Source organism: Octopus bimaculoides, chromosome 17 (assembly GCF_001194135.2).
Source record: "Octopus bimaculoides isolate UCB-OBI-ISO-001 chromosome 17, ASM119413v2, whole genome shotgun sequence".
NCBI lineage: Eukaryota > Metazoa > Mollusca > Cephalopoda > Octopoda > Octopodidae > Octopus > Octopus bimaculoides.
Genome location: NC_068997.1, coordinates 27,641,732 through 27,659,187, shown reverse-complemented (window position 1 = coordinate 27,659,187; position 17,456 = coordinate 27,641,732). Strand labels below are relative to the sequence as shown.

Sequence of the window (17,456 nt, the reverse complement as noted above, 5' to 3'; positions counted from 1 at the left end):
ATATATATATATATGTTATATATATTATATACGCATGTTTTTATATATATATGTTATATGTATATGTTATATGTGATATGCATATATATATATATATATGTTATATATATTATATACGCATGTTTTTATATATATATGTTATATGTATATGTTATATGTGATATGCATATATATATATATGTATGTTATATATATATATATATATATAAATATGTATATATATATGTATATGTTATATATATATACACACACACACACACCCATGCACACAAATATAGCTATACATGTATATGATATATATATAGGGATTTATACATGTATGCAGATGTTGTATGCATATATATATATATATATATATATATATATATGAATTTATGTATATGTGTGTATATGTATGAATATATTTATATAAATATTTGTGTAGGGTGTTCAGGCTAAATTTGGCAGTTTGCATAAAGAGAAAAGAAAATACAGTATCCCATCCGAAAACGAAAGTATTTAAAAAATCAAAAAATATCAACTAGATGGCTGGGAGATAGTAGTTTACTCAAAGTAGCCGCCCTTAGCATCCACCTTGGCCTCAAGATGGCTCTGGAATCTGGCATGTGCATTCTTCACTTTATCCTTGAGAAGATCTTCAATAAGCTTGTTGATATTGCCATCAGCTTGGCCTTGGTGTAGAGTTTTTGGTGTCTTTTTCAACTGTGTCCCACACATAGTAATCCATGGGATTACAATCAGGGGTATTAGGAGGCCAGACATTGAAGCTGGTGAAGTTTTAGAAATTCCCCAACAACTACTTCTGTCTATTTCTGGCGGTATAGCAAGGAGCCCAAATCCTGCAGCAACCCTCCTCAGCAGCTTCACATTGCTGTCTGAACTGAACCTAAAGCCCAGTTCAACAGGTAGAGTGCATGACATCACTCTCTCTGGGGACACACCTAAAGACCGTCATGGTTCAGGGAAACTTGGTTTTCATGATACATAGAACATAACATGGATTGTAGGCAAGCCACCTGTTGTTTTGGATGTTGTGCAACTTGGCTTGACAGAAGTTTTTTTTTTTTTTTCTTCAATTGAGAAGATCCATTTTTAGGAACTCCTTTTCCTTTGTCAAGCAGTTCTCCTTGGTTGTCAGAATTTGTCCCTTGCACCTTTTGTACAAGTGATAGTGAAGGTCCTTATTCAGGGCCAGTTTCATGGTGGTGATGTCAACATCCATCTTTCATTGCCAAAGCCTAGGTTCCCTTGCTTGGATCTTCCATCACCTACAGTTGTTGGAAATGCCTGCTGTGTCCTTCCTGGTGGTCATAACTTTGTAGTCTCTGTTGCAGCTGTCCATATCATGCCTGACAGCCTTTAGTGCTCATAGAACATTGAACAGCAGCCTTATGCCATAATGTCAGCACTTTGATATCTGGCATGAATCATCTTTACACAGGTAACTCTTTTCCATTACCTAGATGGTTTCCAGTCCACCATGTCAACTAATTTTTTTTTTTTTAACTAAACTTTAATTTTTATGCCCTTCAACACTGTTGACTGTTCACCAAAAAAAAAAGGAGATATAAAAAATCATCAAATTTAGCCTGAACACTCTGTATGTATGCATATATGTGTATATTTGCATTTATGTATGTGTGCGTGTGTGTATTATATATATGTATGTATATGTGTATATATACAAAATGAATAAAAGATGTAATCTGGGATTCCCATGAGTACTGAGGTAATTACCTGGATTTCACACACCTCCTTTCACATTCTCTCTCTTTCTCTCTCTCTCTCTCTCTCTCTCTCTCTGTATATACATACGTTTTTATGTAGATGTGTATGTTTGTGTGCTTATGTATATGAATGTATGCATATGTGTATGTTTGTGTATTTGTGTGTGTATTTTAAAAACTGTTATGAATATTTTAAATAACTTAAGAAATAATAAGTGCACCTTATATTATTTCAGCTGTATACATTTGTAAAATTATTTTTAGAAACCTAGCTTCTTCAATTGGTCATCCCCCTCCCCCTTTCTTGCAAATCTATTTGCAGACCAGCTCAGTTGGAAAGCCTTTACTAAAAAATGTTGTTTTCTTTTTCATTATAATATGACTAACAATTTGAAATAATCTGTGCTTGTAATGTAGGCAAAGACACCAGCATTTTTGCACTATGCTATTTGTCCGTAGCTATTGATATTTCATAGTTTTGCATGTCTGTTTTATATTGCATTTGAATTTCTTGTGCATGATTGGTTGCTGTAATGTTTTCTTTTCTTCCCCTCAGAGACTGAAGCTATCAAAGGTACCATATGAATTATTTCCGAATATTAACAAACATTATGTTATAGATTTACTTTGGAAAAATGTCTCTAAAATGATATGTTGGTTAACTCTCCTTAAATGTAGTTGTCAGAATTGGATGGTATTTTGCGATTAGGTGTCCCAAGTAATAATTCCACCAGTTTAAGTTATATTCTCAAATATAACAAACATTTTCTGAAAGAAGATTATTGAAAAGAAATACTTTTGTGGTTAAATAAATATAGTTTATTTATAATTAGGTGTGAATTTACAGTTGATAATTTGAAGTTGACTTCTTGTAGAATAGTAGCATGACAGCTGTCAATAGAAAATCAATTTTAAATATTTCAGTGTTGTAGATACCAAAATGTGTGTTTGAGAGAGAGAGAGATTAGAAACATTTCCTTCTTCCTTCTAAATACTCTGTAGATATTTTAAAAAATCTGAATCTTTTACTATTTCTTCTCCCTCTTTGTAGTAACCACACAACCTGGCTGGTTTTGCCTAGTTTTGCATTTATTTAATGCTAGCTACAATAAAATAGGTTTTCTGGTTACTAATGTGTGTGTGTCTTGCCATTTCTTATATCAGTATTATTTGAAATATTCCATATGAATTGATTTCAAAATAATCATTGATTCCTATCTTTTTACAACAGCTGAACTGTGTGTGTGTGTGTGTGTGTGTGTGTGTGTGTGTGTGTATTGGATAGGCAGATGTGTGCAGTTGCACATGTCAGATTACTTCTCGAGTGAAATTTGATCTGATGTAAATGAGATATCTGAAACAAGAAATGCACAAATCTGAATCTTATTGGAATATATTTTAGAGTTGAACTGTTGCATTTTAATGAGGATGTTAGGTTGTTTATATTCTATACAGTTAGTAGCTACTCAGAGTATCAAGCCAGACCAATTATTCCATTTGTTTTGGGAATAGTTATCTTCACTTCATATACATGTTGTCTTTTGTTCTATTTGCTATCAATTAAATGTTCTTAAAATTAAAAATTTTACCTGAAAAGATGGAAGTGGTGGGGGAGGAACGAACCACTTGGATTTTTTTTTTTACAATGTTCTCCAAATTTTTTTTATTTATATTTATAATTTTGCTTTTAATATTTTTTTCCTTCAAATTTTCATAATTATTAACATGGCTTTTAATTTCCAACTTTTTGTTTTCATAATTTTTGTTAAACTTGTGTTATACATGTCCAAAACAATAAAAATAATCTATATATAAATAAATAAATTCCCAGTTTTATCCAGGTAAGATCCTATAGAAATATATTTTCACATCAGTTAAAAGTAAATGAATTGTGTGGCTATGCTTCTTTTTAAGTCATTGTGAGACTGTCTGACAAATTGTCAACTTATGCACTGTTTGGATTACTGTTAAATCCTGTTTTTAATTCTGTAATTCATATGCAGAAAATACTGTAACTAATACTTTGATTTAAAAAAAAAAAAAACTTTTACTAATTAAATTTTGTGTAGCTAATTTTTTTTTTTCTAGCTCTGATAATTTGTTTTTTAGCTTTGCATTCTTTACAACTGATCAATTTATGCAAACTTATTTCTGCAGCCAAGACAGATGTTTCTGTATGTGTCTGTTTTCTCTCCCTAATATGTTGTTAGCATGTCTCTGTTTTCTATCAACTTTACAGACATATCCGTCATGCTAAATGGTTGAAATATTGCTTGCTATTTGTTTGCTGATTTCCATTTGTTCATCTTTCTGAGTTTTGTAGATGTTAGCCCTGCTTAACATCTTAACATCTCTTCTATCTACATACTGACTGACTGACTGATCTTTTGAGTGTGTGTGTGTCTGTGAGTGCGTGTGTGGTCAAATTTACTAGCTGAATAGAAAATGTAATTACACTTTTTTTAAACATTATCTTACAAATTAATCCACATGAAATGTGTATGCTTTTAGATTATTCAGCTATTTTCTTTTTCTTTTCTCCCCCCCCCCCCAATTCTAAATTGCTACAGGCAGTGCTTAAATTATACGATTGAAAAAAAAAAAAGTATGGAAGTTTGTGTGTGTTTATAGTGACTAAGGTGCTGGTCAACCAAACTCTAGTCAAACTTATTGACAAGACCATTTTTTACTTTGCATTCTTCTGTTAATCTGGCTGAATGAACTTATCCCAGTTTATTGAGGGGTAACTGTTGGAAAAGTCTCCTCATTGTAAAATACATTCACCAACAACTTGTGTAAAAATTTCTGAATCTTCAAAACCACGAATAGCATTTGTTTTTGTTTTTTCACTTCCTCTTGTTTCTATGAGTTGGAAGCTTCATACATGTAATATATTTCTGTGTATTAAGTATATTTTACAGCTAACTATCCTTACGTGGAACTGGAAGTATTTAGAAATAGATCTGCCTTGTCCATATTGGCTTATGAGTTGGATGTCCAGCATGTTGCTGTCACTCTGCCATTTTTCATGGCATTTGTGTGTGTGAACATGACCTCCACAGATCAAACTTACTTCCAACTGTTAGATTTACTTTGAAAGATTTTTAACTTCTTGAAATTATCTCCTGCTTTCTGATGCCACTAGATTTTGCTGGGAAATTTCAATTGATTAAGAATATACCGTGTTCAGAAATTAATATATTGCATCTGATTTATGCAAATTGATGGCATTGGTTCATTTGAGTTATGTTTTCATTATGCCTGTATTGGTTGAGCAGTATCATGTAAGTTGTTAGTGATTCTTTTGTCTGCTCAGACACCCCCCCCCCTCTACATCAACATGTATTGTTAGTGTGTCCTATGTCAAAGATTATTATCTCATCACTTTAGAGAGTTCCTCTTTTAGATATGTGATTGACAAGCAACATTGATACAGCTAAGGAAGATTTTGGAAAATTGGATGTCAATGTAATATATAAAATAATTTGGTGATCTATGTTAAATAAAACTCAAGCCAAGTTAAGTGTTTAATTAACAAGTATTAAATCAGTGTGTGTATAAAGTAGAGCTGATACTGAAGTATTGCAGATGTAGATGACCTTCTGAAACTTTCTACAGTAAAGATTATGGCATTATATTGGCCAGTGTTAATGAATCCAAACAAGTCATCTGGTACCTGTTTACCTTGACTGTAGAGATTCACCATCTGGCTAACTGGATGGAGGTGTACGCACACACACACACACACACACACACTCTCATTCAAAACAAAACATTCTCTTTCACACTTACACAATGCCATCTTTAACTTCAGGTCTCCTACCCCCACCCTAAGTATTTTGTATACAATCCAACACTACCCAGCTTCATCTTCTGCTTATAATTCATAATGCTTCATCTTTTCACATTGTGTGTTCATGCCGTGCAGTCATTTTTATCTACATATTTTTATAAACTGTTTATATGTTTTGATTTATTGTAAGTCATCCACTATGAATTTTTTTTATTAATTATTAGACATTTTTACCAACTCTTACCAATAAGCACATCTTGTAATGGGATTAATGTTTTAATTGCAAAAAATACTGACTCAGCTTAATAAATTTAACACATAGTAACAAGCCACCAAAAGCATCATGCCATCATTAAAATGCTTGATTTCATTCTTGCTTTTATTCATATAATTAATGTTATAAAATGAAATGTAATTTGTAGTGGTGAATAAACCACTGGTACTTGATTTAAGTGTCTAGTTATGGTAATATTAAAATAGTAGTCTCTTGTGGAAGTCAAGGCAGATTAATGATGGAATGTTGTTCTCTTGTACAAGGCAGAGCTCTGCTGACAACTTATTGTAATCTCATCTTAGAAGGAAAAAAAAAATTACCCTCTGATCATTTCACTACTAAATCTCTTTAGAATTCTTCCCTTTTCTTTCTCTTCCACACATTTTCTGCAGGAATCAACTTTACTTTTCTGCTTTGCAATACTTATTCTTCAGTTAGTAAAATTTTTTCTTTTTGTTTGTTTGTTCTTCTCACCTAATTTATATTGTATATTGTAATTGGTTTTTTTTTTAATGATATTTTTGTTGCTGGACTAGCTTTATTGCACTTACGGTGGTGCATTTAAAACTATTTTCTTATCCTGTTTATTCAATCCTAACCATGTTTCCTCCTGTGTTAGTTTTTCTGTCTTCAGAGAAATATGTATTGAAGTAATTATAAATACATAAAATACAAAGGGTTTTAGATTTGCAAAATGTTTTGAGTGTAGGTGTGTCTGTTTTATTTTATTGAATTGATAGCAACAAGTAAATATTGTCTGATCACATAAATAATACTAACTAAATATTAAATGTTTCTTCTTTTAAATCTATCTTCATGTAACTAACTTCACTTCCATCCAGTAACAACAGATTTCCATTTTCTATTAAGTTGTTCAGTATAAATGTTTTTGTTCTTTTAAGCTCTATTTCTAGAAATATTTGCATTGGATATTAATGTACTGACACATCTTGTTAATATACAAATACAGTTTATTAACACACTAACACACTTATCTTAATGCACTAATGTTGGAGTAGTTAATTACATGTTGAAATCTGCAGTAGTTTAACACATTTAAATCCGGAATTGTCAAATACACTAACATGTTTAAATCTTGGGTACTTACTACATTAACATTTTAAAATTTACAGTAGTTAATGCATTAACACATTTAAATTTGGAGTAGTTAATTATTAGTCTCTTCGACTAACAACATTACTATTGGAATCGAATTGTTTAGACCAGTGTTATTGTTGTAGAAAATGAGACAGTCCACTTTGAAATGATTAGATGTAATGTAATGCAGTGAGTTCAGGATTTCAAGAAATTCTTAATTTATCAAGAAAATGTATTTATTCATTCACTTAATGCCTAGTTGAAAATGAATTCCTGTTTATTAAACCAGAATTTTTATTGACTGTGCAAAGCTACAGTGAATTCTGAGAGGAAACCTCATAAAATATTCTATATACAAAATAGCTTGTGAGGGGGTGGGGTTGATAAAACCTGAAGATTATTTGAAGTCATTGAAACATTAAAACTGCTAAATGACTATAATCTTGTTTTGTTGGATTGTGGATTCTGTTTGTGAACAGTGCATACTGAATTTTAAATGATTGCTTTATAAGATGATATAACATGAAGAGAATTCCACAAGGCAAACATTTATTGTTGAGCACACCTATCAAAAGATATAGCTAATAGCAGTTCACATTTTATATAGAATTAACATTAATTTTATAATTTGCCATGAATATATTATTTAAATGAAAACTTGTTTCTTTCTCTTTTGAATGCTTGTTAGTTGCTTAAAGCTTACAAGATAATTTCTCTTGAGTACTGCTTTCAACTTCATTTTGCATCATTTTTTTTTTTTACACTAATATTATCTTAGTTATTAATCTCTCCCTTTCCATCATTCAGTTTTATTCATGTTTCCTTGTTTTTTTTTTTTTGTTTTTTTTTTTGTTTTTTAATATTAAAAACAAATCTTTATTTCCCTATTTCTTATTCTTACATATGTTTTCTGGATTGTGTGTAAGTAATTAGTTTCATTGGATGTGTATTATTGATTTTTTTTTTTCCTCCATTACAAAAAAAAAATAATAATAATAATGATAAAAGTGTTTGGTGTTTATTTTCTCTTTATGGAACTATATTTTCCTTCAGTGTTTTTCTCCCCCATCCCATATTCATAGACCTGTCCTTACATTTTATATCTGTTTCTCTCTGTTATTTTATCTTTTAACTAGTACCAATGTGATGTCAGTTATTCTAATTATGCTAAATTTTTCTAAATTGTTAATTACCTAAACTCTGGGAGTTGAAACTATCATATTCTGCTAGTTCTCTCCCCAATATTAGCTTTAAAAAATTGAGATTCTATTCATTGTATAATTTCCCCACGATGTATATTTTAACAAACTTGATTTACTTCATCCCAATTTATCAAGTTTTTAAAATTGCCAAAAATTACTTTCATACACTTATATTACCTTTCTATAAAGTGACATGAAAATTGTTTTATGTATGTTTGTTTTGTACATTGGATACAGTGCTATTTCAGTATTTTAGTAACTTTGAAGTTATTATTACATCAGTAATAATCTTGAGGTGTTCTCAATGATAGCAAAGAGACAGTGTGCTTGGGTAATTAGGGGAAAGTGACTTTATGATCACTAGTTTAAAATGCCAATAGTGAGACATGAACAGCAGGTTTTACTTCATTAACAAATAATCTTAGAACATTTACTAAAACAAGGCTTATACAGTTCAGAGTATAATGAGAGATTGCTTATTAAGTGAATGTTTTAATTTTAGTTTTCAATAGCGTATAAGGTGCACATTTCATTATAGACTTGACTGTTTGTTGAAAATTATTTTCAAAATCTTAGACCACATAAAGTCCAGCAAATTATCTGAGAGAAATAGGGTATAAACCTCATGGGATTTCTTTCTTAGCTGTGCTTTATCCACTCAGTCCACTCTGCTGGCAAAATGAGTTTTCCTTGTAATTCAAAGGGCCAATCTTGTCACATTCTGTGACACACTGAATCTACTTGAGGAATATGTTAAGGGTACACGTGTGTGTGGAGTGCTCAGCCACTTTGCACATTAATTTCACAAGCAGGCTGTTCTGTGGATAACTGGAACCCTCGTCATTGTAACTGACGGAGTGCCAGTTTTTTTTATTTTTACATTCTGTGCTTCATTCAACTGGTAAATATTCCTCAATGCAAAATTGGTTATACTGCTGGTGCAATTCCATCCTTGTGGGGAAAAGTTTGTTTCAAAAGCAATTTATGCAAGCTTATAGTAAGAAGAGTAAAAGTCTGGGAGGAAAACTGATGGTGGGCCAAGTCTTTGACATGGATTTGATTCTTTGTTGCATCAGTTTATTTACTGCTGTATCTATAATGTCTAGACAGAATCAAAACTTCCATCAGCTCACCTTCCCTTGGCATATTACTTGTTGATGAAATATCCCCAGTGATCAACCAATAATTCATTAAGAGCTCTCATTTGTATCAAACTTAGCTAATTAGGGAGTAATAGCTTAGAAATCTATCAGCACCAATAAACAAATGCTGAAGTATCTTGGAGAAATGATTTTCGATTAATAGTTTTAACTCAGCCATTAGTTGTCTGTTATATAATTATATTATGACAGTTGTAAAATGGTCATAATGCTGAATATTTCTGATCTTAAAGTTAATGAAAATTATATTGGTGTTGGGTTGGGCATCTTCTGTTTTTGAGTTCAAATCCTATCAGGAATTGCATTTCACTCATCTAGGGACATTCAAATTATATTTGGGTTCATTCACTCAATCTTTTTCCGCCTGTTCAAAATGGTTTTTGAGCTTGTTTATCTGAATCGGCAATGATTCAAGTAAAATGGATGAGTTACTGAGTTTTTTATAACATGGTCACTGAAATGTTCATTGGTTTTACTACCCTGAAGATTGTCTCTTCATATGTGATCTTTTGATACGATTTATCTTCCTTTGTAGATGTAATTGGCAATGAGTGTATATGCCTTCTCTAATTAAGGTACACTTGTCACTTGTGTTGGTTATGTCCTCTTTAAATACGAGTAGTATATTTCATAAAGCTTGCCTCTAAAGGTAGCAATGTGCTCTTGTTTACCTTAATCAAACACTCCATTTGAGCCAATATGGATTTGGTTTGAATGAACTGACGCCTATGAAATTCATTTACTCGTCCCTATTATGAAGATAACTTAAAATGTTAATTATTAACATCTGGATTTCTGCCCCTATTTTAAGTGTTAGTTGTAGTCAACATGTTTTTCTGAAGTCCTACTAATTCACTGATAAGCCTACTGCTACTATGACTAAGTTTATTGATCTTATTATATGTCTGGTGAAATGAAGATGATAAGCAGTTTTAATGGAATTGTATAATTTACATACAATTTTGTGGAATTATTTAAAATTTATTGTAAACAAGATTTACCCTAAGATTATTAAATATTATTCTTTAGTTTTTCCATTTTTCTTATCTAAAATTCTTAAACTTTTTAATGATGATAATGATCATAGTTCTCAAAGAATTACTGCCTCTGAGTGGTGCCATAAAGTTTGACATGTTCTGGACAACTTCAGGCCAAAATAATTAGCTTGAAGTAGTATTGATCTCAGTAAACACTGCATGTGTTTTTTGCTTTTATTTTGTTTGATTATCATGAATAAGTTGAAACTAATCTTGAGGCACTAGGTAAAATTCATTGATATTTCAAAATATCAAAAATCTTTTCCTTTTTATAGCTTTTGGTATGCTTCTTAGGTGAGCTTATCAGAAAAGTTAGCTTCACAACATAGAATTATTCGCTATTGTTTCAACTTTATGTGTAGGGTTTCTTAAGTCTACATACTGTAAACTTTCAGTGCTCTATTATTATCCAATGCCACATCTACACAGAGATCAGCTTTACATGTCAAGGTCTGTGGCTCTCTATTCCTATCATGGCATTAGCTCCACCCTTCTGATATACAGTTTTTGTTTTTTCTTATGTTTTTCTAACATTTTTATTTGACTACTATTAGCTTCATTGTTTAACCTCTAAAATTAGTTGTAAAATAGATAATGATAATGATGAGTGGTGTATATTAGAAACTATAACAGCAAGTCATATTTCGTAACTCTTTAAACAAATTTGACATTTCCATTAGCTATTACATGTTTCAAAATCCCTTTCTTTGCTAGATCTGATTCCCACCCCACTTTAAATAGAGATGTTTTCAACAAACTTCATTACAGTTGATCATTATCTAATTAAACTTTGTCACTTGTTATTTTTGCTCCAATCCTAAATGAAATATCTAATTATTGAACTGAAATCATTAGGATTAAACACTTCGTAAAAGTTTCCTGGTACTTTTTTTAGTTTAATATATATTTTATATATATATATATATATATATATATATATATATAATTGGTGTTATTTGTTGATCAAAGTATTTGTTTCTTTTGGTTAATTAGAACTTACAAGATTTATAATCCTCTATAAGAGGAATGTTATAAGAACTAGGATTTATATAGAGAAAAGCATCATCATCATATTTATAGCTATGTTAATTATATTTGACATTTATTGAAATTAGGGATAAAAATGCAGACTTAAATATTACATTATCCATTTATTGAAGGTCATTGTTCCTTATATATGCTGTTCTTCATTTTTGTGGATGACTGCACGAATAAGCTATCAGTCTTCGCAACTGATGATGGTTTCCTAGTTCACCTTACAAGTTGTTTTGTATTTCAGGTCAGGGCACTAAATTTACCACACTCACTTTGTCTAAATGTCAGGATCAGAGTTGCCAGCTTATCTGGAAATGTTATTTTCAGTAGAATAGTACTCTATCTATGAAAGATAATTAGGTTATGATTTTAAAACTGTGGCTAATCTGTTCATAGCTAAATAATCTGGGGGAGTTTCTTATGAGATAAACTAAGAACTTCACTTCTCTAGGACTGTGTGTAAGGAAGTGGATTCATTCAGTGACAATGTATCGGTTTGTTTTTAGACTCTACTATCTGAGTGTTCTACTTAAATTGTCTTACACGGTAATAGCTTGATATAGTAATGATAATGAAAGCATTTTGTATCTCGACCAACAAAATTACAAACAATTACAGTAATTCAAAAGAACTAAACACTCCCTATTGTTGTTATGCACTAAACTATTTGTGAAATATTGGTAGCATTTATAGAGTAGTAACCTAAATATAACTAGCTGCAGTATTTCAACTGTGACACATGAAAGGGTCAGCTATCAGTTCCTTGTTTGATAATGTTGGTGCTTAGTGTAAATATACACAATTAGTAGTGGTAGTAGTAGAAAATACATGGGTCATTAAGAAACATTAGGATATTTATATACATTTACTCTATATATGCATGTGTGTATGTATTTGTTCACATTTGTACTCTATGTAAGTCATGAGCCGCTACTTGCTTTGTCTCTTCAAAGACAGTTGAAGTAAGAAATTCCTTACTTGTAAAAGTCAGTAAGGGTTAGTGACAGAAAAGGCATTCAGCTGTAAAGTAGTGCCTCAATTACATGTTTGTCTGACTCATAGTAACATGGTAAAATGGATATAAATACAAACACAAATTGGGGAATTGTGTGTTCGGTATATTTGTACTGAAAGGGAAATATAATGAGCACATCTAAAGCTGAGGGCTTTAGATGTATTCATGATAATAGTTTAGCTTAGCATCTGAAAACCAAAGAAACAGTACTCAGTTATATTGTTTCCATTGTAACTGTATCTGGAGGTGTTAGGGGTCATCATAATGAGAAATGGGCCAAAATTGTGTCTTTGGTTAGGAAAGAATTCTCTTTGTATTGTTTTACTTGTCATTTAGTTATGTCTTCTCTAGAACATTGAAATTTTGGTTATACATTATATTGTTACATAAGTAACTAGACCTTAGAAACTAGGCAATGATACATAAAATGAGACAGTTCAGTGCAGATGTTTTGGTCCAGCTGACTGGATATCCAACATGTTTTGGTGACTACTCTTTTAACGTAAGATGCAAACATGCATGTGTCTGCAGAAATTACCCTTGCAGATGGAAGGCGAGAGAGACATTACAATTTAAAAATTTATAAATCGAATACAACATAAACATGTTCCCACTCATATATATGTATTACGAGAAATGTGCTCACAGGCATAAATAGATAGCGGGGGAGAAGAATGGGAGCAACATTAAAACATCTAAGTCAGCATTGAATCAGTGGTACCGAAATGACTCTGTCAAAACATCTCATACTGATCATACACCACCATTATGGACATAAACTGTACTTTAATTGTTTCAAGGTATTTTGTTAGTTTCGCTTTTACTTTTGGTTTTCTATTTTTTAATATAAAGGTCGATTGGATTTTTGTGGTTTTCATTTCAAAATTGTAATTATTCTAAAATGAAGTAGGGAAGTGGAATTTATATATTTTAATTTTGTTCCGATTGTTTTTTGGTGTGTGAAATTATTGATTGAATGGGGGCTTTATCAAGGAATACACACGCGTGTTGATGCCTAGTTGAAGGAAGAAGCTATGATGTTCAAGGTTGCGAAGGGAAATAAACCCTTTGTAAAAAGAAGTGTTGCCTCCCTTGAATTTCCTATCATTTGACCCATTTCATTTAAACATTTGATGTGTTTAACGAATTCAGATTTAAAACATAAGTTTCAAAAGTAAATGGTCCGTAGATATTCAGTTTTTCTATTAATAATATTTTCTTTTTTTTTTCACTATGTTTTTTTGCCACTAAATTTTAAAGCCATTTAATTAAAAAAAAAGAAATGTATAAAGAGAGGCAGTTTGGCAAACCCTTTAATTGTCATTATGAAATAAATGAGTAGATCTCATTAGTACAGACTTATTCTAATTTATGGTACCATCAATTACTTGTTGGTTTATTATTTATCAGGCGAAATCTCGGCTTGTCTCATTGCATCTTTCCCAGTTCAGGTATATATACAACAGGCTTATTTATAATCATTTCCTCTTTACCTTCTAACTTTGCCATTTTTTTTTTTTTTTTTCCTTTGTCAGTTGCCTGTTTTATTCATTCCTTTGGATAAATGAATTTGTTAATCCTTCTAAACGTCTTTACTCGTAGTTTTACTAACTGATAATGACCTTTTTTCTTTTTTTTTTCCATATTTTCATATTTTTTTTTTAAATTTTGTTGTTGTTTTGCACATGCACTGCTTTGTTCCACATATCTGGCAGATATTTGTTTTTGAATATTTTTTTTATTTGTAAAAAACAAAAAAGAAATAAAACTTTATCATTCATTACTTTATATGTTAATCAATACATATGAAAGTATTCATATTTATAGTTTCTTTTTTCTCTTGAAGAATGCAATTCTCATTTCTCATCTGTATACTGAGCAAGCTGTATTCTTTTTTTTTCCCCCTCCTCCTTTTAATGACATAGTCTCTCTCTCTCTTTTTCTCTCTCTCTCTCTCTTTTTCTCTCTCTCTCTCTTTTTCTCTCTCTCTCTCTCTCTCTCTCTCAGCTTTGCATTACATCAAGTGTAATAAAGTTGAAAGACTTCAATCTAAATTTCTGCCAACCCTATTAGTCGTCGTCACATGAGATATTGTTAGTGTTTTCCTTATTAGCTGTAATTTGTTAAACAACTGTCATATCTCAGCTGCAAGCTTATCTTACAAGAGCTGTTCTGTTGCATCCTCATCTTGCTTTATTTATCTCCACAAAACTCTTTTGATGTTGTATTGTTCATTGCTGTTAAGCATGATAGATGAGCTTGAATTGGAAAACAAATGAAAGAAAATACTTTCTATAATGTTATTTTATGCAATTTAAAAGTGGATAAAATTTTACTGAAGAACTGGATTTTGACTTTAGCATTATTTTATAAACTCTTTCCTTCTCTTTCTAAGAGATAACCAGTGATTTATTGCCACACAGCAGATTATTTCATTATGCGATTACTGATAATTATACAGATTATAAAACATCTTGTCATATTAAACTCCAATTCCAAAAATAAATATATTTAGAATGAAATTAAAAAAAAAAAAGCAATAGCTATATAGACAGCCGTTCATAACTGAATTTCTTAAATATTTTCTTAATGTCAAAACTAGTTGGAAATCTTTGGCCAATTAAAAAAAAAAAAATAACTATTTAAAAACCTGTCCTTGTTTATCCTTATGTCATAAATTTAACTTTCCAAACACTAACTGCCGTTGTAGACTTCATATGGTTAGATAGAAAGGCACTTGCACATACATATATGCATGTGTGTGTGTATGTTTGTATGTAACTGATGTAATATAAAATAAAAAACAGTCTATTTTTAACTAATAATTTTTTTTTTTTTGGAACCTACCTCAACATAAACATACAGCTCCACATTTACACATGCATATACACAACACTCACTCATACAGTTTGTGAAGAAATATTATTTGAAGCTCATTTACATAATCTCTTTGTAGAAATAGTTTAATGTTGCTTTATTTTTTTCTTTCCTTCTAATAAAATATTTTAACATCGTCATTTAGCCAAACTAAAGATTTTTCTTTATATCAGTAAGAATTTTGATACAGATTGATTTTTTTTTTTTTCTTATTTCATCAGTTTGAATTTAAAATTAGATGGTGGATTTATCAAAATAACATTTCCCTAATTATGGTTTATAAAGAGAAAAATATTGCTTTTAATACAAACATTAACAAAGTAAGTTTATGTTTTGTTTAACTTTTTAAATGTATATCAACATATAATCAACCATTTAAAAGGTTAAATATACATAAATATGCTTGATTGTGTGTGTCTAACGATTTAGTATGTTTCTTTTTAATAAACAGCTTTTGTGTAATCTATACCTTTTAATAAATTTTCCTGAAATGTTCCTCTGTTTCAAGGGAATAATTGTTTTCTTATCTATCTACTGCATGCTTTTGGATTTTTGAACATTTTGCCTGCTCTCACTAACCTTTTTGGTCTGGCTATGTATTCACCTCTGAGCCAAACTATCTACTTATATATGCATTGGGTGGCTACAGCAGCATAGCATAATGACAAATAGCTTATCTTCACTTGATTAAATTCTTTCTGGTTCTTCCTTCAAGCAGGCAGATGTTGGTAGCTTTCCCATATGGTATCGGGCATCTAACGTTACTAGCAGAGCTTCTAAAACCTTCATTTTCATCATCTAATGTTCTTTTCTTTCTTTCTTTAGGCAAGTCTGGTGTTGTCGGACCTAAAAAATCAGAACAGTTGACCATCAGCCATGGAGTTGTCAGTGATTCTCAGGTAAATTCTTTGCTTCATTCCACAGAATATTAGGTTTTCTTTTTTTTTTTTTTTGGTGGTGGGGTTACAGATTATGTAAGTGGATAACTGTTTTGCTTGTAGTCAACAGCTAGTCCATTGGGGTAATTTTTGATAGGCTAATATGGTTTTGCTACCTCTTCATTCAGTATCCTATCTTTATATAAAAGACATCAGCTGAGCTTCTCATACTTTAGATAACAAATCTAAATGGTAGTGGTGATGGCTGGTACTGTAAAGATGAAAGTGATTAGAAACTGTTTTGAGAATTTTATTTCTGAATGAAAACAAAACGTCATTTGTCTAAAGAGGCCCAGTATAGTCTACATACATTGTCAGAAGTGTTGTACTCTTTATCAACAAGACTTAGTGAACAAGATTTACAAATACCTGTGATAGGCCAATAGTCTGGAAAACATTGGTGGTATAAATTATATGTGAAGGAGCAGAAAACTACAGAATTACTTGTTGGATCTAGAAGTAATGACAGAATTAAGACTACAGTAAATTCACATTAAAATTTACTAAGAGTGTGAACTATATTCAGTGTAGCTGAGTATCCATATGCAGTTGGAAATATATAGCATTGGGCCTCATGGAGGCATAGTGACTGACTTCCTTTCAAGCATTGGGCCTGATGGAGGCAAAGTGGCCAAGCTCTTTTCAAGTGTTGGGCCTCACGGAGGCAATGGCCAAGACCTTTGGCATTGTCGTGCTTGAGAAGAAGACCTATCCAGCCGAGCAAAATTGCAGTTGTGGCAGATAGCGGTATCACACAAATGGCACCCATGCCGGTGGCACATAAAAGCACCCATTACACTCTAAGTGGTTGGCATTAGGAAGGGCATCCAGCCATAGAAAATCATGCTAAATCAGACTGGATCCTGGCGCAGCCTCCCAACGTGCCAGCCCAGTCAAACAGTCGAACCCATGCCAGCATGGATAATGGACGTTAAATGACGATGATAATAATTACAGAGGCATCAAGCTGTTAGATCAGGTTATGAAAGTTACAGAGAGGGTCATAGCCCAACTAATTAGGGAGCGAATCAATTTAGATGAGATGCAGTTTGGGTTCGTGCCAGGTAAAAGCACTACTGATGCCTTATTTCTAGTGAGACAGCTGCAGGAGAAATACCTAGCTAAGGATAAACCTCTGTACCTGGCTTTCGTTGACATGGAGAAAGCCTTTGACAGGGTCCCACGATCCCTTATCTGGTGGTCAATGAGGAAACTTGGGATAGAAGAATGGTTAGTGAGAGCTGTGCGAGCCATGTACAGAGATGCTGCCAGTAAGGTGAGGGTTGGAAATGAGTACAGC

General features: G+C 31.7%; 1 protein-coding gene across 1 annotated transcript in view; it reads left to right on the top strand.

The window, feature by feature from the left end:
- LOC106872650 (serine-rich adhesin for platelets) overlaps window positions 1-17,456 on the top strand; it is a 126,757-nt gene that overhangs the window by 46,306 nt on the left and 62,995 nt on the right. Inside the window, exon 5 of the mRNA XM_052974137.1 lies at window positions 16,044-16,117. Within this exon, the coding sequence (XP_052830097.1) occupies window positions 16,044-16,117 (74 nt within the window). The remainder of the gene's footprint in view (window positions 1-16,043; window positions 16,118-17,456) is intronic.